The sequence below is a fragment of the Sebastes fasciatus genome, chromosome 13 (assembly GCF_043250625.1).
Source record: "Sebastes fasciatus isolate fSebFas1 chromosome 13, fSebFas1.pri, whole genome shotgun sequence".
Lineage (NCBI taxonomy): Eukaryota > Metazoa > Chordata > Actinopteri > Perciformes > Sebastidae > Sebastes > Sebastes fasciatus.
Genome location: NC_133807.1, coordinates 21,395,671 through 21,413,695, shown reverse-complemented (window position 1 = coordinate 21,413,695; position 18,025 = coordinate 21,395,671). Strand labels below are relative to the sequence as shown.

Genomic DNA, 18,025 nt, shown 5'->3' with positions numbered 1-18,025 from the left:
AAAAAATAAAAAACGTAATTCATAAAAAAAACTAAGTTAGTGTCATTGTGTGTTGTGTGGTGAATGATGTGCAGGTACAGATGGTATATTGTGTACGAAACATACCAATGTTGAGAATCCATTATGTTCTTGCGTTTTCGATCATATCAAAAAATCTTCATCAGCAGACGGAGTTCAGCTAACTTTAATTATTAAAGGTAAAATTGTATTGGCACCCGGTAGCTCACCTAGCGTGCGCACCATGTCTGCAGCCGACCGGGGGTTCGATTCCAGCCCAGTCACTTTGCTGCAAGTCATCCCCTCTCTCTCTCTCTCCAAGCTGTCACTATCAAATAAAGCAGAAATATCTTTAAAACAAAAGGTAGAATTGTAGGACTTCCCTCATAACATAATCATCTCCTAATGAAAATCATGTGTTATGACTAAAAGTTATAGACCAGCCATTTAATGGACCGGAGATTGTTTTCTCAACTTTCTGTTTCTAAGGTCAAGAATTAGTATAAAACCTTAGCATTCTCACAATTTAGTTATTCTTAGAGCCTAACGAATTAAAGTTTGTCCTGAGGGTGGGGCTAGAGAAAAGGTCCCGTCATCAAATACTCCATCCATTGACGCTGCACTCCTATAACATTGTTGGATATTTTAAAAAAACGCAATGCAACTCTTTAATTTTGCTAAAAAATAAATGTCAAAAGTTAAAAAGACAGCAGCAACACACCACTACAAGTATAAAATGTGACATAAATGATATGCAGTCCAGCACAAAAGCATCGGGCAGGTAGCTAGCAGACAACAGCATCAGGCAATACAACAACAGAACAATAATAATAATGATAAACTTTAAACTTTTAAAAAGTTACAAAGTTACAAATTGCTTTACAAGATAGAAATGATAAAAACAATTTAAACATGTTTAAAAGCTATAAAACATTGATAAAAGCTATATGTGGAAAAAAAAGTACAACAAGTAAAATAAAACAATATCAAATAATTAAGATAATCATTGAAATTAAATTAAAAGAAATTCTTTGTATACAAGTGAAACAAGAGCAGCATACACAAGCAGTCAGACAGAGGCAAAGCAAAACCTGGTGGTGAAGACAGATGAGCTGTTGATGACGACTGAGATGTGGTTGAAATTAGGGCTGCAACTAACGATTATGTTCATTGTGGATTTAATCTGTCGAATATTTTCTCGATTAATCGATTAGTTGTTTGATCTATAAAATGTCAGATAATGGTGAAAAATGTCGATCAGTGTTTTCCAAAGCCCAAGATGACGTCCTCAAATATCTTGTTTTGTCCACAACTCAAAAGATATTCAGTTTACTGTCATAGAGGAGTAAAGAAACCAGAAAATATTCACATTTAAGAAGCTGGAATCAGAGAATTCTGACTTTTAAAAAACACACACAAACTGATTAATCAATTATCAAAATAGTTGCCGGTTAATTTAGTTGACAACTAATCGATTAATCGTTGCAGCTCTGAATATGTGAACTTTGAATCGAGATTACTCTGTCACTCATTTAAAGGAGGTATATCAGCAAATCAGCAAACTCTCTGTTAGACATGCCCTTTCTCTCAACACAAGCTTGGAAAAGAGGACGCAAGGTCTCCAAATCAGTGATGTTATGAGAACAGCTCGATCCCTTGAACTCAAACCCATTGTGCTCCTTTCTGGCTGTTCTCAGCCTCATTGTGTTGAAGTGACCAATGTAGCAGCCAAGCCAGAAGTCAGTGTGATATATGATGCATTATGATGTTTTGCTGCCACCTGGTGCTTATATTTGGTGCAATTCAAAGGATAAACGGGTCGAGTGCATGGTGTACTAGCTTTTTCTGAGCATTGTGATTATTCTCTAAAGCTTAATTGAATTGAAATAAATAAGGAAATCTAGTGTATACATCTCCAAAAATAAATTTGATATACACTTTACACCATTGATCATTTATGTTGCCCCACAAAGAATCAAAAGTGTGTTTATTCTCCAAGTACATAAATACAAGGACTCCAGCTTTTTTGCATCTCTCTAAATGTACTTACACAGAAATAATAATAATAAAAAAACAGCTAGGGACAGGGAGGACAACAAAACTGGATAAATAAAGGTGAGGAATAGACAGAGCTGTTATGTAGTAGCAGTATGTAAAGAAATAGTTGTGTGTAGAAATATTATATGAATAAATAAATAAATAATACATTAATTAATTAAAAAATATGTATATATAATATAATAAATATATATATATATATATGTATATATATATATATATAGCACTAATGACCAACAATAAAATAAAAAATAAAATAAAAACATCTATATACAGTCAAGTGTTCTTTTAGTGTAAACAATACAAATAGTGCAAAGAATAACTACTGAATGGCTATACATGGACTGGAATATGTACAGTATGTATACATGTCTATATAAAATCTGTATGTACAGTGTGTAGGATTTTTTATTGGCAGTGACAGTACAGTATAGTATATGATTAAAAAAGAGAAGTTGTGCATTAACCCCTTACCATTCTGCCCTTTTTTTTAGAGAGGTAGGGTTGGGGTGTAGGCAATGATCATAGATAAAAAAGTTAACAGTAGATGCCACACAGAAGTGGTGTACATCATCTGACAGCTGGGAAACTGAAGATTAATTTGAGATACTGCTCAACACTGTGTGTCAAGCTGTCAATAATCTAGTCAAGACTCTGGAGGTGTATAAGTCCTGGATGGAGGACAGGCTGGCACCAATGGTTTTCTCTGCAGTCCTGACTGTCCGTTGTAGTGGTGTTAGTCGTTGTAAGGCAGTGATGTTTCTCACGTGCTTCAATAGAAAAACAAAATCAACTTCAGTAACAAGGACATGTGAAAGAATGTGAGGGCTCCAGGTGGCCGATAAGATGTTTAGGATTAACTGGCCTAGTGATAGCGAAATAATGTGAAAACACTGGGAAGAAGGGCTTTCACATAACTCCATTTTATCATCACGGCTCCAGCTGCTCTCTGTTGAAGCAGACAGTTTGGTGGCTCCATGGACAAGAAGGTGGTGCTGATTACAGGCTGCTCCTCGGGAATCGGTCTCAGCCTGGCTGTCCGGCTGGCCTCTGATCCCAACAAAACATTCAAAGGTAACCGCAGCTGACACGGTCTTTTATTGTGTTCCTTATGTGCTTGCATTGGGTCAGGAGCTGTTGATGTAAAGGACCTTCTAAGCCAGGGGTCTCTTCAGCTCCTCTCCATTGGCTCCCTGTGGATTTTTAAAAAAAATTAGTGGAAATGAATAGCTGTGTTTTGTTCACATTTTCATTTTTATTTATTATTGTTGTAGGTCTATGGTACGACGGTACGACGGAGTATTAGGGCCACATTGAGGGGAAAAAATAAATCTGAGATTTCAAGAATAAAGTCACAATATTATAAAGTAGTAATTTTTACTTGTTATTTTCTTTATTTCTCGTAAAGTTATGACTTTAGTCTCGTAATATTACGACTTTTTTGTCTTAAAGTTATGACTTTATTCTCGTAATATAACGACTTTTTTTCTCAAAAACTTCTGACTTTATTCTTGTAAACTTCTGACTTTATTCTCGTAACATTATGACTTTATTCTTAAAAATCTCAGATGTTTTTTCCCTCAGTGTGGCCCTAATACTCCGTAGTACATTGTCTCTTTTGCCCTCACTGCATTAGACTTATATACTATATACTTAGACTATAAACTGTGTTACCTTCATCACAATGATCACATGTTTTGCGGCTCCAGACAGTTTTTTTTTTTTTTTGCCTAAAATGGCTTTTAGGATAGTAAAGATTGCTGACCCCTGTTCTAAGCCTATGGAGACACTGTACAGTATGTAATGTACTATATGTGATACTGGACTAAACAAACGTCTTGACACTGCAAACAGAGATATTCTGCAACATATATGTGATTTATATCTAAAAGTATTGTGAAATCTGTATCAAGACATGCCACTAAGTGCTGCTCTCTGTTTAGTGTATGCCACGATGAGAAACCTGGCTAAGAAGGAGCGTCTTTTGGAGTGTGTGAAAAGCCTGCACAAGGATACCTTGGACATACTCCAAATGGACGTGACCGACCGGCAGTCCATCCTGGATGCGAGGGACAGGGTTGTGGAGAAACGAGTGGACATTCTGGGTATGCTCTTGTGTCAGCGTGTTCTCATTTAAGGTTTTGATTTGTGTGTGTTAAAGCTGTAGTGGGTAGAAAATGGAGGAAATATGATTTAAAAAAGTTGCAAGTGAGACAGGTAATCTGAAAAAAATCATGTGCCTCTGTGTCCTCCGGTAGTCCTAACGGCATCTGCAGGATTTCACACACCGGAGGAAAACAACCAATCAGAGCCGAGCTGGAGTCTGAGCAGCTGCCAATAACTCCGATCAAACGGTCAAACTATGCAGCGCTGATCAAATATGATTCAATATTCTGTTACTGTAATGCCTATTTAGCAAATGTTTTCAGAAACATCTTTTAGTGTACTGTTTAGCTTAAAATGAGAAAGTTACAGGCTAGATGTTCTAAAGCCTGAAAACAGAGCCATGAGGAGGTGCAGAAGTCTAGTTTTCTCTCAGAACACTTGAATTACAATATTCTGAAAGGTTATTATGGCATTTTTGCCTAATGATGCCAAAAATATACTGCCTACTGCCACTTTAACGGGCTTATCCTCACTTCTCCCAGTGTGTAATGCTGGTGTGGGTTTGATGGGTCCGCTGGAGGTGCAGTCCTTGGACTCGATGAGGCAGATTCTGGAGGTCAACCTCCTCGGTACCATCCAGACCATCCAGGCTTTCCTGCCGGAGATGAAGGCTCAGGGCCAGGGCCGTATTCTGGTCACCGGGAGCACCGGGGGGCTTCAAGGTGAGACAAGCACGTGGTTGAGGATTCACCAAACGTCAACGGTGTTCCACGTGTGCAGTTTTTCTAATGATTTGATAGAAATCGCAAAAATGTTGTTGTTGCTGCCGTGCATGAAATTGTCAAAACAACCCATCTCTGTGCTTCATGCTCTCTTGCAGGCCTCCCCTTTAATGAGGTGTACTGTGCCAGTAAATTTGCAATAGAGGGAGCGTGTGAGAGTTTGGCTGTCCTCCTGCAACACTTCAATATCCAGTGAGTTTTTAATGTTTGCTGCATCTTGCTTCCGTAGTTTAAAAGGCTGTTAACTGTAAATGTTGATTATGCTTCATCCTGCAGCGTGAGTCTCATTGAGTGTGGTCCAGTCAACACCGACTTCCTGTTCAACCTGCAGAAGGCAGAGCTCGGGGATACGTCTCTCCAACAGGTCGATGCCCTCACACTCAGCCTCTATGAGAAATACCTGCAGCACTGCGCCTCCGTTTTCCAAAACGCAGCGCAGGACACTGAGGACATTGTAAAGGTATGGTGATAAGACAGAACTTTGTTTATCCAGAGGGAAAGTGTTGTGCAGCAGTTGCAGTACAAATAGTGCAAAAACATTAAAATATCAATAACGGTGAAAGTATATAAAATGTCAACAGATATCTGAAATACATAAAATCCAAAATGTACACAATGCCAAAAATATAAACAAGTTTAAAAGGATCATAAGTTGCTCATATCTCATATTGCTTGTATGTCTACAGTAGATCATAACTGCATTAGTAATATATATATAAATGATGCTGGTAAGAACAATTAATTAATACTGCATTACAGTAAAGTGATGTAACTTCCTGAACTTACCAGACTGTTATTTGCCTTTACCCACTTAGTCATTAAATCCACATTACTGATGATTATTTATCAAATCTCATTGTGTAAATATTTTGTGAAAGCACCAATAGTCAACCCTACAATGTCATCGCAATATCGATATTGAGGTATTTCGTCAAAAATATTGGGATTTTCTCTATATTGCCCAGCCCTAATAAAGCCTCTAAGTCTCCAAGGACAAAATAACAAAAGAACACACACTAACTAGAAAATAAAAAACTCCATTACTCTGCTGAATCAAACAAAAAGACAATCTCCCTAACTCGCCACAAAACAGGAGAAGAGGAGACGCAAAAATAAATAGCACAACCCCTACTTCCTAAATAAAGTCACCAAGACTAACAAAGACAAAGGATCAAGGATTAGCAGAGCTGTGTCAAGGTGCTATCAAAGAAAACATAGTTTCAACAGTTGAGAGTAGATAGGTCCACTGATTGTTGAATGAGATTAAGGAGTGGGTGATCAAGCACTCAGGTGTGGTTGATCAGGCCCTGAGAGAGGAGTCTGACACACCTAAAACACACACACACACACACACACACAGCCAGCTCTCCTCCAACAAGAGGCCAGAGGGAAAATCCACACAACTCAACCGTCTATACTGCAGCGCCTCACTTCCACTTTTGCTTCTGTCATAATTACTACGCTCGCTAGAGGTCGCTGTCTTCTTCTTTTAATCCTTCTTTCGTGATCCACCATGTGAATAGATGACAAACCTACTATTAGGTGAGGCAGGGCCCTAATGACCCACATCTGTGAGGCTTATATCGCACATTTAATGATCTGATAACAGTCTAATTGGCTGGAAAATCAGTGGACGTAACAACTATATAAAACAGACAGGGGCCAGTCTGCATATTGAGAACTTTAGCTTTTCATGATTAAAGTGCATTTTCTGCTTATACTATAATGTACTTTTATTTTGGCTTGATTTACACCTGAAGTAAACTTTTGAATACTTTTACTTGTAATTGTGTGTTTTACATAACTTCATCAGAATAGTGATATAGGTTGAGTTTAGCACAGGACACTGAGGACAACAAATTGAGGTTAGTGTGTCAATGTAAGAGCATCTAACCACTGGGTGTGTTTGCTTTTTGTCTCCAAGGTATTTCTGGATGCCATCCAGTCACCCAGCCCTGCATTCAGATACTTCACCAGCGGTGCCGTGCCACCTCTCACCAAGCTGAAGATCACTGAGCCAGACGGCTCGCGGTACATCAGCGCTTTGAGCAAAATCATGTTCTCAGCTGAGGAACAATGATTTTGCCACTCCTTGCTTCTTCTTTTTCTTTATGTGCAGACGTTGATGTTTTTGCTCTTTCAGTTTTGATTTGACATGCTGTGACTCACTCTGGTTGCGTAACTGGAAAGGGCAGGTGGTTCAGTTTTGGAAGTTCACAGGAGGGTGTGACTCCATGCTTCTCTTTTAGTGCATCACTTATCAAAAATTATATTCCTTATTACAATATAGAAATATAAAAAAATAGACCATTTTCAGATTGGTGCAGAAATATTTGAGGGTTATTTTCTTCTTACCACATTGTTAAATGTAAAATAAGAATTTTCTTATGTTATTTTCTATTCTATTTTTTGGCTATTTTAAGCGAACAGGAACAATTTCCTTGCTCCAAAGCATGAAACAAACAAAAGTTTCTCCACTGGCTGTGAAAGAAAAATATGCTGAGATTAATTGACATGAATTAATGATATTGTATGTTGTATTTCTTTTCCAGTGTTTGTTGAACAGCTTGCCTTAAAACGCCCCTTTAGGGATAAACAAATAAAGTATTTGAACTGAACTGAAATGACTTTGGATGATATCTGATACACTCACTGCAGATTGTACTGTACAGTTGTACCTTATTACTCTCTATCTATTCATAATAGAGGTCAAGAGACCTTTTTCACAGCAGTCATTTTGACAGTAGGTTAAACACAGGTGTTAGCAATGACACTAATCAGGTCAAACAGCGTCAGCGTGCTGCTATTGTATTCATTAATTAAACCTGTTTCCTGCTATTTCATGCCAACATGGCTGCTGGGAAAAAGGTCTAGTGTCAGGAGGAGTATGTTGTAGGTTACACAATAAATAGCACTCAAATTAAGTATTTTCTCCACAGTAAATATGGATTTATGGCAGATATCAGATTAATGATCAGGAGTTATGGTATTTTGTTGAAGTGGAACAAGCATTTATATTAAAAAAAGAACAGGCAAAGAGGAAAAACACTGTAACAGCTAGTTTAGTCTTGAAATCTCTCAGTCCTCTTATTACCACAATGAACACACAAACAGACGGTGTCATATATTCTGTGGTAGTTCAGTTTTGACATGTGGCTTTTTAATCACAGATTAATTCCTTTAATCATCTCATAGAAATCCTCACGGCTCTTTATCAGAGAAGTTTGCATGCAGGGGGTTGGTAATTGTCTTTAGGTGGTGGAGCACAAGGCGTTCAAAAGTCTTCATTATCACAGAGGTCAGAGCGACGGGTCTATAATCCTGAAGACCTGTGATCCTTGGCTTCTTGGGGACCGGGATGATGGTGGAGGCTTTGAAGCAGGCAGGCACACCTTGTAGGTTTCCAGGGATGTGTTGAAGATCCCTCTAAACACTGGAGACAACTGGTCTGCACAGTGTTTCAGAGTTGCAGCTGAGACAGCATCTGGGCCGGCTGCCTTGCGGGGGTTTTGTCCTTTGAAGAGCCTGTTGACCTCCCCCTCCTGGATGGACAGAGGCGTGAAGAGGGGGAGGGGTGTGCACAGGCTGGGTGCTTGTGGAGAAAGCTATTCTAAGCTATTGTTACCATAATAGAGTGCTCCAGGGACAAAGTAGCTAGCCTCGCCCTGGTTCCCTCGACGAAAAGCCAATGGGATTTTTCCATTGGGTTTTGGATTATTGCAGAAAATAAACTCCGTGGCAAACACACGTTTATGATATTTAGAGGTTTTGTTCTGCATGATAATCTCCACAAATGAACACCACTGTTTTTTTAAGCGTAAATGCAATCGCCCGAAGTAAAAAGCTAACGTTAGACTATAAACGAACTACACCGCGGTCGCATGAGCACAAGTTTACACAACGAGGCTGTAACGGCGGACGAGTCGGCGTGATGACGTTTAGTAGTCTCATTTAGACACAGATATTTACTAATGTATTTTATGTCATAGAACAAAATGTTAAAATCACTTCAGCTTGTGTTAACCACAGACCTTATTTCACGCATCTCACTAAAAACCTATTCAAAAAACCCATTGACTTCCAGACGAGGGAACCAGAAGTGCTAAAATGCAAACTCATTTCCAGGTTTGAGGACTCATTCCGGCAGCGCTCTATACCTCTAGTACCTTTCTGTTTCAATAAAAAAGATCATTTAAAGAAATGTCTTTCTGAATTGTTGTGAGTAAATTATAAGGAGGATGTTTAACCGCCTGAATCACTGAACTGTATAAAGACTGAATGAGGGCCAGCTGGAACGGCATCCATCCATTGTGTAACTGTTGGATCAGTCTGGGGCTGTTAAGCCTATGAGTATGTCCTCTTATAACCTGAGACAGGTTAGCTTGTCTGTACGTCTACGAGTGACGTTTCTGGCCTTAAATTGATGGCATGACTAAGGCTCTTACCGTAAGTCCCTCCCTGATGAAGTGCTCTAATTCCAACCTGAAGAGCCTGAAATGGATCCTGCACTACCAGTTCTTACCGTAACACTTAACACCCAGCGGTGTCCGCCTCTTAGAGCCTGGAGGATTATGCAGAAAGGCTGCTCTGCTTTTCACAGGAAATTTAAATGTAGACGATGATCTTTATTCCTCTGAAGCACCAAAGTCCAGGTGAATCACACACACAGCATGTGCTCTCTTGTTCAATCAACCACACAGTGCCAGTCAGACTTTGGCTTGCTCGTCAAATATTTACAGTGATTCAATCACAAATGTGTCTGTGAATAAGGAAACAAATATGTATTTCCTCATCATCTGGGGGACAGGATTGTAAATTCTGAATTTACTCTCTGGGTAAGGAATGATCTTAACTGACTTGTAGACCCATTATACACCCCATAAAAAAAACTGAATAGCTCATGCCAGAGATTCACACAAGTTCACCCCAGAGGGGCAATTTATTCAATTCTCTTTCCTGAGAATTAAAAGTTAAATTAAATTAAAAGTAGGCCTTTTTTACCATAAAAAATCTTGTTGCAGTGTATTTTGTTATTTTCATTCTGAAAAAATCACCAGAATGCAGGAAACAACACTCCTAACACCCAGCTGTGCCTCAGGAAGTCCCTGAGAGTCATTAAGGACAACACACACATTATAATTGTAATATAACTTATTATTTTTAATGGAGCTTCCCAGGAAAAAGCATTTCACACGATTGTACTTGTGTAACCGGCGTGACAATAAACATCTTGAATCTTGAATCTTGAACAAAGTCTCTGAAATTTTTTCAATTCTTTAAAATTTTTTCTAGATTAGGATCAAGAAAAGGTTTTGAAATCCTCCCCTTTTTTTTGAGATAGCAAGGTTGGCAAGTATGAAAAAAACAGTTTAATTTTCTAATTAGGTCAGTCAGTAAAACATAAAACCCCCTCTTTAATTGGTTGTTTTGTGCATTTAGTAATCACTTATGAAACTTTTTAAACCTGATTAGCCTTCTCTCTGATTGGCTGGAGCCTCCCGTTACGTCACTGCTGCACCTTATTGGGCGGAGTGGAGCCTAGCAGCGAGTCATCAGTTAGATCTGAGCCGAGTCGCTGCTGCTACCGCCGGGCTGGAAATACCGAAGTCTCTTCTCTCTTTAAACTCCACCATGGCCAACAAAACGACTCCTCTCCTCTTCAGGGCTCTGCTGGAGATGTGTGAAGCCCACTCCTCAAAAGCTGTGCGAGGAGGAAACAGTAGAAGAGCAAACTTTAGGTGAGTCATATGAGTACCGGTGTTTCGGTTGATCAGGCGACCGTGTTATCTGAAGACTTTGGGTCTGTTGTCGTAGTTACGGCGGCTGTTGAAAGCAGGACGAGATAGCTGTCCTCGTTAATGCCTCTTTGTCTATATCATTATAATGTCTATACATTATATCTATACTTCTTATTAGTCAGTTGAAAGTGGCTGTTGGTGTAATTTAGATGTTAAACTTCATATTCTTTACATTTCTGGACATATTTTGTCATTAACGTATGAATGAATTGGACTTGTTAACTTCCAGTGTGAGTGAAGCAGAGGAGACAGTCATGTGTCTGTCTGTCTGTCTTTTCTCCCTCTTGTGGAACTTTTGGAAACTTGCATTCAAGAAGCTGCTTTTCATTTAGTGGAAAAATAACTGGCAGAAATATTATTAAAATAAGATAAAAAGAACCTTTATTAATCCCTGGAGGGAAATCCAGATGTCAAAGCAGCAACATCAGCAAAACAGAATGAAACACATGAGAGGTAAAGGTATACAAAGATTATAAAAACAATAATAGAGATATAAAAGATAGAGTTAATGGGTGAACATAGTGTATACAGTCCATCAATAAATACATGTAGTAAAAAAGTCATAGTATAGTATGTCGAATAAATAAAAGAAGTCATAGGAAAGTATGTCGGAAAAAAAAAAAAAAAAGTTATAGTATACTATGTCGCAAAAAGTCAACATATTATACTATGACTTTTTAAAAAATAAAAACATTGAAATACTATACTGTGTCTTTTTTCGACAAAGTAAACTATGACTTTTTAACTTTTTTTTTCAGCATCCTATATCATCACTTTTTACATACTATACTTTGACTTTTTTTATGACTCTTTTCGATATACTATGCTGTGATTTGTATAAAAAAAAATTCGACATACTATAAGATAAGATAAGATGAACCTTTATTAATCCCCGGAGGGAAATTCATCTGTCCAAGCAGCAACATCAGCAAACAGAGTGAAACACAGGAGAGGTAAAGGTATACAAAGATTATAAAAACAATAATAGAGATATAAAAGATACAGAGTGAATGGGTGAACATAGTGTGTACAGTATGTACAATAAATAAATGTGGTATATAGGATGAATAGTGTAAAGTAAGTGTAAAGTGCGCCAGTGGTTAGAGTCCATGATGGTTGCAGATAGTGCATATTTAAAGCTAGATAGTGTATATTTAAAAGCTAGATAGTGCATATTTAAAGCTAGATAGTGTATATTTAAAAGCTAGATAGTGCATATTTAAAAGCTAGATAGTGCATGTTTAAAAGCTAGATAGTGCATGTTTAAAAGCTAGATAGTGCATATTTAAAAGCTAGATAGTGCATATTTAAAAGCTAGATAGTGCATATTTAAAAGCTAGATAGTGCATGTTTAAAGGCAGATAGTGCATGTTTAAAGTCCTCATTGTTCTCATATGGGGGTCAGCCTGGGTTGTGGAGCCTGATGGCTACCAGCATGAAGGACTGACCCAGGCCCTTTGTGTTGTGCCGAGGGGGGATGGGTCTGTGGCTGAAGGTGCTCCTCATCTTGACTACTAGCTCATCATGGAGGTGGTGGGAGGGGTTATGCACTACATTCATTTTTCAACAGTCTCTTCTGCACTATATTCAGTTTTAACAGTTTTCTTCATCTCCTTGTATTTTTATATCTGGTGTATTGTTTTGTACTTTGCACTACTAACTTTTTGACCGCCTTTTTTACTAACATGTTTTGCACTATGGAACTGTGATGCTGGAAACTTAAATTTCCCTCAGGATCAATAAAGTTACAATCTATCTATTTAATGCTTTGCTTTCACTTAAAATATTTTTTCAATTGATGCTTTTACATTCAAACTGTAAATTACCCAGGGCTGTCGATCGATTAAAATATTTAATCACGATTAATCGCACGATTGTCCACAGTTAATCTTTTTTTTTTATCTGTTCAAAAAGTACCTTAAAGGGAGATTTGTCAAGTATTTAATACTCTTATCAACATGGGAGTGGGCAAATATGCTGCTTTATGCAATTGTATGTATATATTTAATATTGGAAATCAATTAACAACACAAAACAATGACAGATATTGTCCAGAAACCCTCACAGGTACTGCATTTAGCATAAAAAATATGCTTAAATCATAACATGGCAAACTGAAGCCCAACAGGCAACAACAGCTGTTGTTTTTCCTATGTTTGTGTCACCGTTGCCATTACATAGGCCTGTCAGGTGTAGTACAATACCTTAACTCAACATTGTGTTAAAGGACACCAAATCTGACTGTGCATTGTAACGCCATATGCAGTATGCTAGTTATGGTTCAACAAAATGTTTGTTTTACCATCAACCTTTAGCCAGTGTTTACAATCCTCAAGTATTCACTGTGCAGCCTGATGTCTACTACTTGTTTACCAGTCTTTGAACTGCACCTCTGCACACAGACACACTGAGAGGTGGAGTTTCACACCTTTCTCAAACCACGACCCTTTGTTCTAAAGGCTTACAGGTTGCTGGAAAACCCCTCTACTGCTGTTGAAAATGAAACTTTGAAAACACTTGCATCAAGTAGACACAAGTCTGTTTTTATCAGTTCCTGATGTTTCGACATGCCAAAACTAGTGTTCAAGATTGTCATCTGCTAGACAGATGTATGTGAGATAATGTCTGCTAGATCACAAACTACACTGAAACTATTTGATTAAGCAGATATGAGGGCTGTCAATCAATTAATTTGCATGATTGTCCATAGTTAATCACAATTAATCACATTTTGTATCTGTTCATTATGTACCTTAAAGGGAGATTTGTCAAGTATTTAATACTCTTATCAACATGGGAGTGGGCTGCTGCTTTATGCAAATGTATGTATTTATTATTGGAAATCAAACAACAGCACAAAACAATGAAACATATTATCCAGAAACCCTCACAGAACTGCATTTAGCATAAAAAATATGCTCAAATTATAACATGGCAAACTGCAGCCCAACTGGCAACAACTTGACTTTTTTTGAAGTACCCGTATGTGCCAGTCTGGTGTATTACTCACCCAGACTAAAATGCAAATGAATCTGTCAGATGGCACCGCCCCCTGACTGAATAAGCCTGTGATGTTCTTTGTATATTTCCAACAAACCCATCACTGTCTTCCCATATAAATATATTTTCCTCCCTTCAGACACTTGTGGGGTTCCTGCGGTGCCCTGGCAGCCAGAAGGGCCAGCCTGCCTCTCTGCCCCGCCGTCCCCGTCAGCACACCCAGCCACAGCTTCATCAACCTGGCTGCTCCCATCAGCCCGCGCAGGATGGAGTACACCGAGTGCCGGACACTAGGGTGAGTGCTCCGATATGATACCCAACAAACCACTGAAATAAGAAGACAATAACACCCAAACAAACACGTTGTGAAGAGGACCGGAATAGAGCTGAACACATTAGTCAATAAATTGATTAGTCGACAATAAGAACATTAAGATTGATATTGAAATAAATGGTTTCTCAAATGTGAGGATTTGCTGCTTTTCTGTGTCTAGTATACTAAATGTATTTGGGAGTTGGACAAACCAAGCAATTTGAAGACAACACCTTGGGCTCTGAGAAATTGTGATTTCACTATTTTCTGACAATTTATAAACAATTCGATTCGACTAATCGATAATCTGCAGATTCATTCATAATGAAAATAACTGTTAGTTGCAGCCCTACGGGTCCTCCAGTCCTCCAGTGTCCTTGAGCAAGATACTTAACCACAAATTGCTCCCGAAGGCTGAGCCATCAGTGTGTGAATGAGTATTTAGATCAGATCCTGATGGGCAGGTTGGCACTTTGCATGGCAGCCTCTGCCATCAGTGTATTAATGTGTGTGTGAATGGGTGAATGCGGACATGTAGTGTAAAGCACTCAGAAGACTAGAAAGTCGCTGTATAAATGCAAGACCATTTACTTAGGAACATTGCATATTAATTTCACTAAATAAGTAGTGAAAATATAACATACACTTAAAACTGATCATTAAATAGAAGTGGATACTTCAAGAATTAAATTTAAAAAGGAGATATCATCTCATTGCATGTGCCTCTTTCTGTAGGTTTACTCCAGAGCAGATGTACAGCGTGGTGGCCAATGTGAACCAATACCAGAACTTTGTTCCTTGGTGCAAGAAGTCTCGGGTCAGGAAGGGGCCAAATGGCTTCATCCGGGCAGACCTCGAAATAGGTTTCCCCCCCATTGTGGAACGCTACACCTCTGAGGTCACCATCATCCCAAACCACCAAGTCAGGGTAAGAAAACAACCATTACAGATACCTAATTCTCTTCTCAAATAATCTACTTTGACTCAGCGTATGCTCATTACCTTTTGTCAGTCAGTGATAAATAAAGGGTCATTTCTTTTGAAACAGGCCGTGTGTACTGATGGATCCCTCTTCAGGCATCTTGAAACAATGTGGAGATTCGCCCCTGGAGCCGAAGACTCACCAGCCTCCTGCAAAGTGGATTTCTATGTAAGTGTATATGGGCCTTGAGGGATCAGATTGCATGCTTAAAGAGAGTCAAATTCCAAGTCTTCGTTCCTGTACTGTTGTGAATGGATTACTGACTCAAAGGAAGTGTTGCGTAAACTCTCATTATGCTCTAAATGTAGTCTCTAGTAGCATGCTGGATTCCCAGGAGGCCTTAAATAGCTGGCAGGGCAGGTAACAGTGTTAAGGAGCTGCTGACGGGCGGTTTGACCTTAATGTTGGCTCAGATTACCTCGGGGTCAGCCAGGAAGTGGTTGGGTTTCAATAGAGTTAAATAAGATTGATTTGTCAACGAGCATTTAAAGCAGTCATTCCCAAAGACTGGGTCGGGACCCACAGGTGGGTCGCAGGAGATTTTATGAAGGTCGTCAAATACATTTTAAAATTTCTATCTCCAGTACACCTTTGAGCCACATGAGGGAGCCTGAATGTTTGGATAATTGTAGCCTACTTATAACATTGAATCTAATTTGAAAGGCAGCGTACATTCAGTTTGTTTTACTGATGAGAGAAAGAAATAGCCTGTTAACTCCACCTAAATGCTTTGAGTTGTGATTTATCAAACGTATCTTCTAAATGGCTGGTTAACCTATTCAAGATCATGTAAGTTGATGTGGAAATGGTGGTAAAAAATGGTGAGGAACGTTAATTTCTCATAATTTCTAGATGAGGCCTATTGTGAATTGGGTCGCGATGGTTTGTCTTTTTTAAAAGACCCAGACTTTTGGGAAACACTGATTTTAAAAGAAGTCTGGCTGTCAAAAAACGACTTAACTTGTCCAAAGACGTCTTCGGTTTTTCAATTGAATAAACCAAGAATCTCACAGACCGTCAGCTAACCCTGTTTGTCCCCCTCTTGTGTCTCTGTAGGTGTCATTTGAGTTCAAATCTCTCCTGCACTCTCAGCTGGCCGGCGTTTTCTTTGACGAAGTGGTCAAAAAGATGGTCAATGCCTTTGAGTTACGAGCAACGTCTCTTTACGGGAACCAGCAGGAGGCGCCACTGAGGAGGCGGTCGACATGAGGCGACCCCTTTGATATCCACATCCCCTTGGACCGTTAACCAAACCCTGTTCTACCTGCCTTCAACACTTGTCTTAACACAGGAGACTGGATCTTCTTTTTGCACACACTCATATCTTATACTCAAGTTGCACATTTAACACACCTGACTTTTTATTTATAATCCACAAGCTAATTTATTTACTTTCTTGTACATATTTAGGGACAACAATAAATGCATGGTTTCAAATGACCATGTTTCTTTGTAACACTGTGGGATAATGTACAGACAAGTGACTCCTGATCAGCGTTGAAACAACTTTTATTTTGGTAACCCAGCTATTTTCTTTTTTTAATATACTGTTACATTTTCTTTTTTTGCACATTTTTGTAAGGGACCTCAGTGACTGGGCGAGACAAGCGAGGATTTCCAGGGTAGTGGATAATTTCAATAACTGTTTACTCCTTGTTGTGTTTGTATGGGGGCGGGGGGAAACACTGTGTGCCTCCAGTAACAGTTGCATGAGCACAGGACCAATGACCCGAGGCTACAGTCAATATTACTCAGCTTCTGAGAACAAGTTTTTCTCTCTATGGAAATGGTCTGTGTTCATGTGAAGAATTTTTTTATTATTATTATTTTACTTTCCAAACAACTCATGACCTTTTTATATATTGTTTTGTTTGTTTTCTGCAGTAGAGTGCTACAGGAATGAATCCTAAAACACAGAAAGGAGTTAGCATTTTAGCACCTCTGGTTCCTTCGTCTGGATATCACTGGGTTTTTGTAAGATGTCTGGAATAAGGTCTGTGGTTAACACAAGCTGAAGAGATTTTAGCGATTTGTTCTAGGACATAAAATACATCAATAAATATCCCACTTGTGAATTTTGAAGCCTTTTTGTGTCTTAAAAAGGCTGTGTCTAAGAAGTGGCTAAATGAGACTACTAAACGGCATCACGCCGACTCGTCTGCTGTTACAGCCTCGTTGTGTATACTCGCGACCGTGGTGTAGTTCGTTTATAGCCTAACGTTTTACTTCTGGTGATACTACTGCGAAAAATCATAAAAGTGGTTTGTGAAGATTATCTACGGAACAAATAAAAAAAAAGTGTTATAAGCATTTGTTTGCCACAGAGCTTTTTTTCTGCCATAATTCAAAACTCAATGGAAAAATCCCATTGGCTGTTTGTCGAGGGAACCAGTGCGAACCTAACTCTACAAAACGTCCTCATCCCTGAAGCACTCTATTGCCAAGACACAAAAACGAGTTCTTGCGGCACAATTATTGAAACCACTATCTCATGTAGCCTATAATGCTAAACCATAACACACACACATTGCTTTACACTGAGTTTCAATTTCTAAAACACTCTTTTTGCATAATAACTACACGGTTATCTACGCCATTGTTTGCTACCACAATTCATTATCAATCACCTGCACCCAGAATGCACCTGTGTAAACACCTGTGACCAGTTAGATCACTTAGAAATCAGCTTGAACACTATCGATAGGATTCAGGTTTGTAGAAAGAGTTATTTGACTGCAATTGCAATATAGTGTATTTTGTTTACAGTGCAATACAGTAACTATGTTTATGTCCGCTTCAGTTAAAGTAATTGTGTCTGATACTGTTATGAGAATAAATGTTTGTTTCACCATTGCATTTGTGTTCATAGTCTATATTTACAGCATGCTACAAATGAAAATGCCAAAGTCTAGAAGATAATAGTGTTTTATACTGACAATAAGAGGGTTTATGAGCAGTTTCCAGAACAGAAGTGCTCGCCATCCAATTG

The 18,025-nt window shown here is 38.7% G+C and overlaps 3 protein-coding genes across 3 annotated transcripts in view; all 3 read left to right on the top strand.

The window, feature by feature from the left end:
• Positions 1–18,025, top strand: part of moto (minamoto) — a 117,614-nt gene that overhangs the window by 53,183 nt on the left and 46,406 nt on the right. The gene's annotated exons all lie outside the window — the stretch shown is intronic.
• On the top strand, positions 2,970–7,286 carry hsd17b1 (hydroxysteroid (17-beta) dehydrogenase 1). Its single transcript, XM_074656130.1, has 6 exons — positions 2,970–3,129; positions 3,999–4,160; positions 4,704–4,883; positions 5,042–5,135; positions 5,220–5,403; positions 6,868–7,286. Exons 1-6 carry the CDS (start codon positions 3,033–3,035, stop codon positions 7,021–7,023), a joined length of 873 nt encoding a protein of 290 aa, XP_074512231.1. The 5' UTR covers positions 2,970–3,032; the 3' UTR covers positions 7,024–7,286.
• Positions 10,482–17,892, top strand: LOC141780760 (coenzyme Q-binding protein COQ10 homolog, mitochondrial). Its single transcript, XM_074656129.1, has 5 exons — positions 10,482–10,681; positions 13,881–14,036; positions 14,790–14,982; positions 15,103–15,204; positions 16,093–17,892. The coding sequence occupies exons 1-5, from the start codon at positions 10,575–10,577 to the stop codon at positions 16,243–16,245; spliced, it is 711 nt and encodes a 236-aa protein (XP_074512230.1). The 5' UTR covers positions 10,482–10,574; the 3' UTR covers positions 16,246–17,892.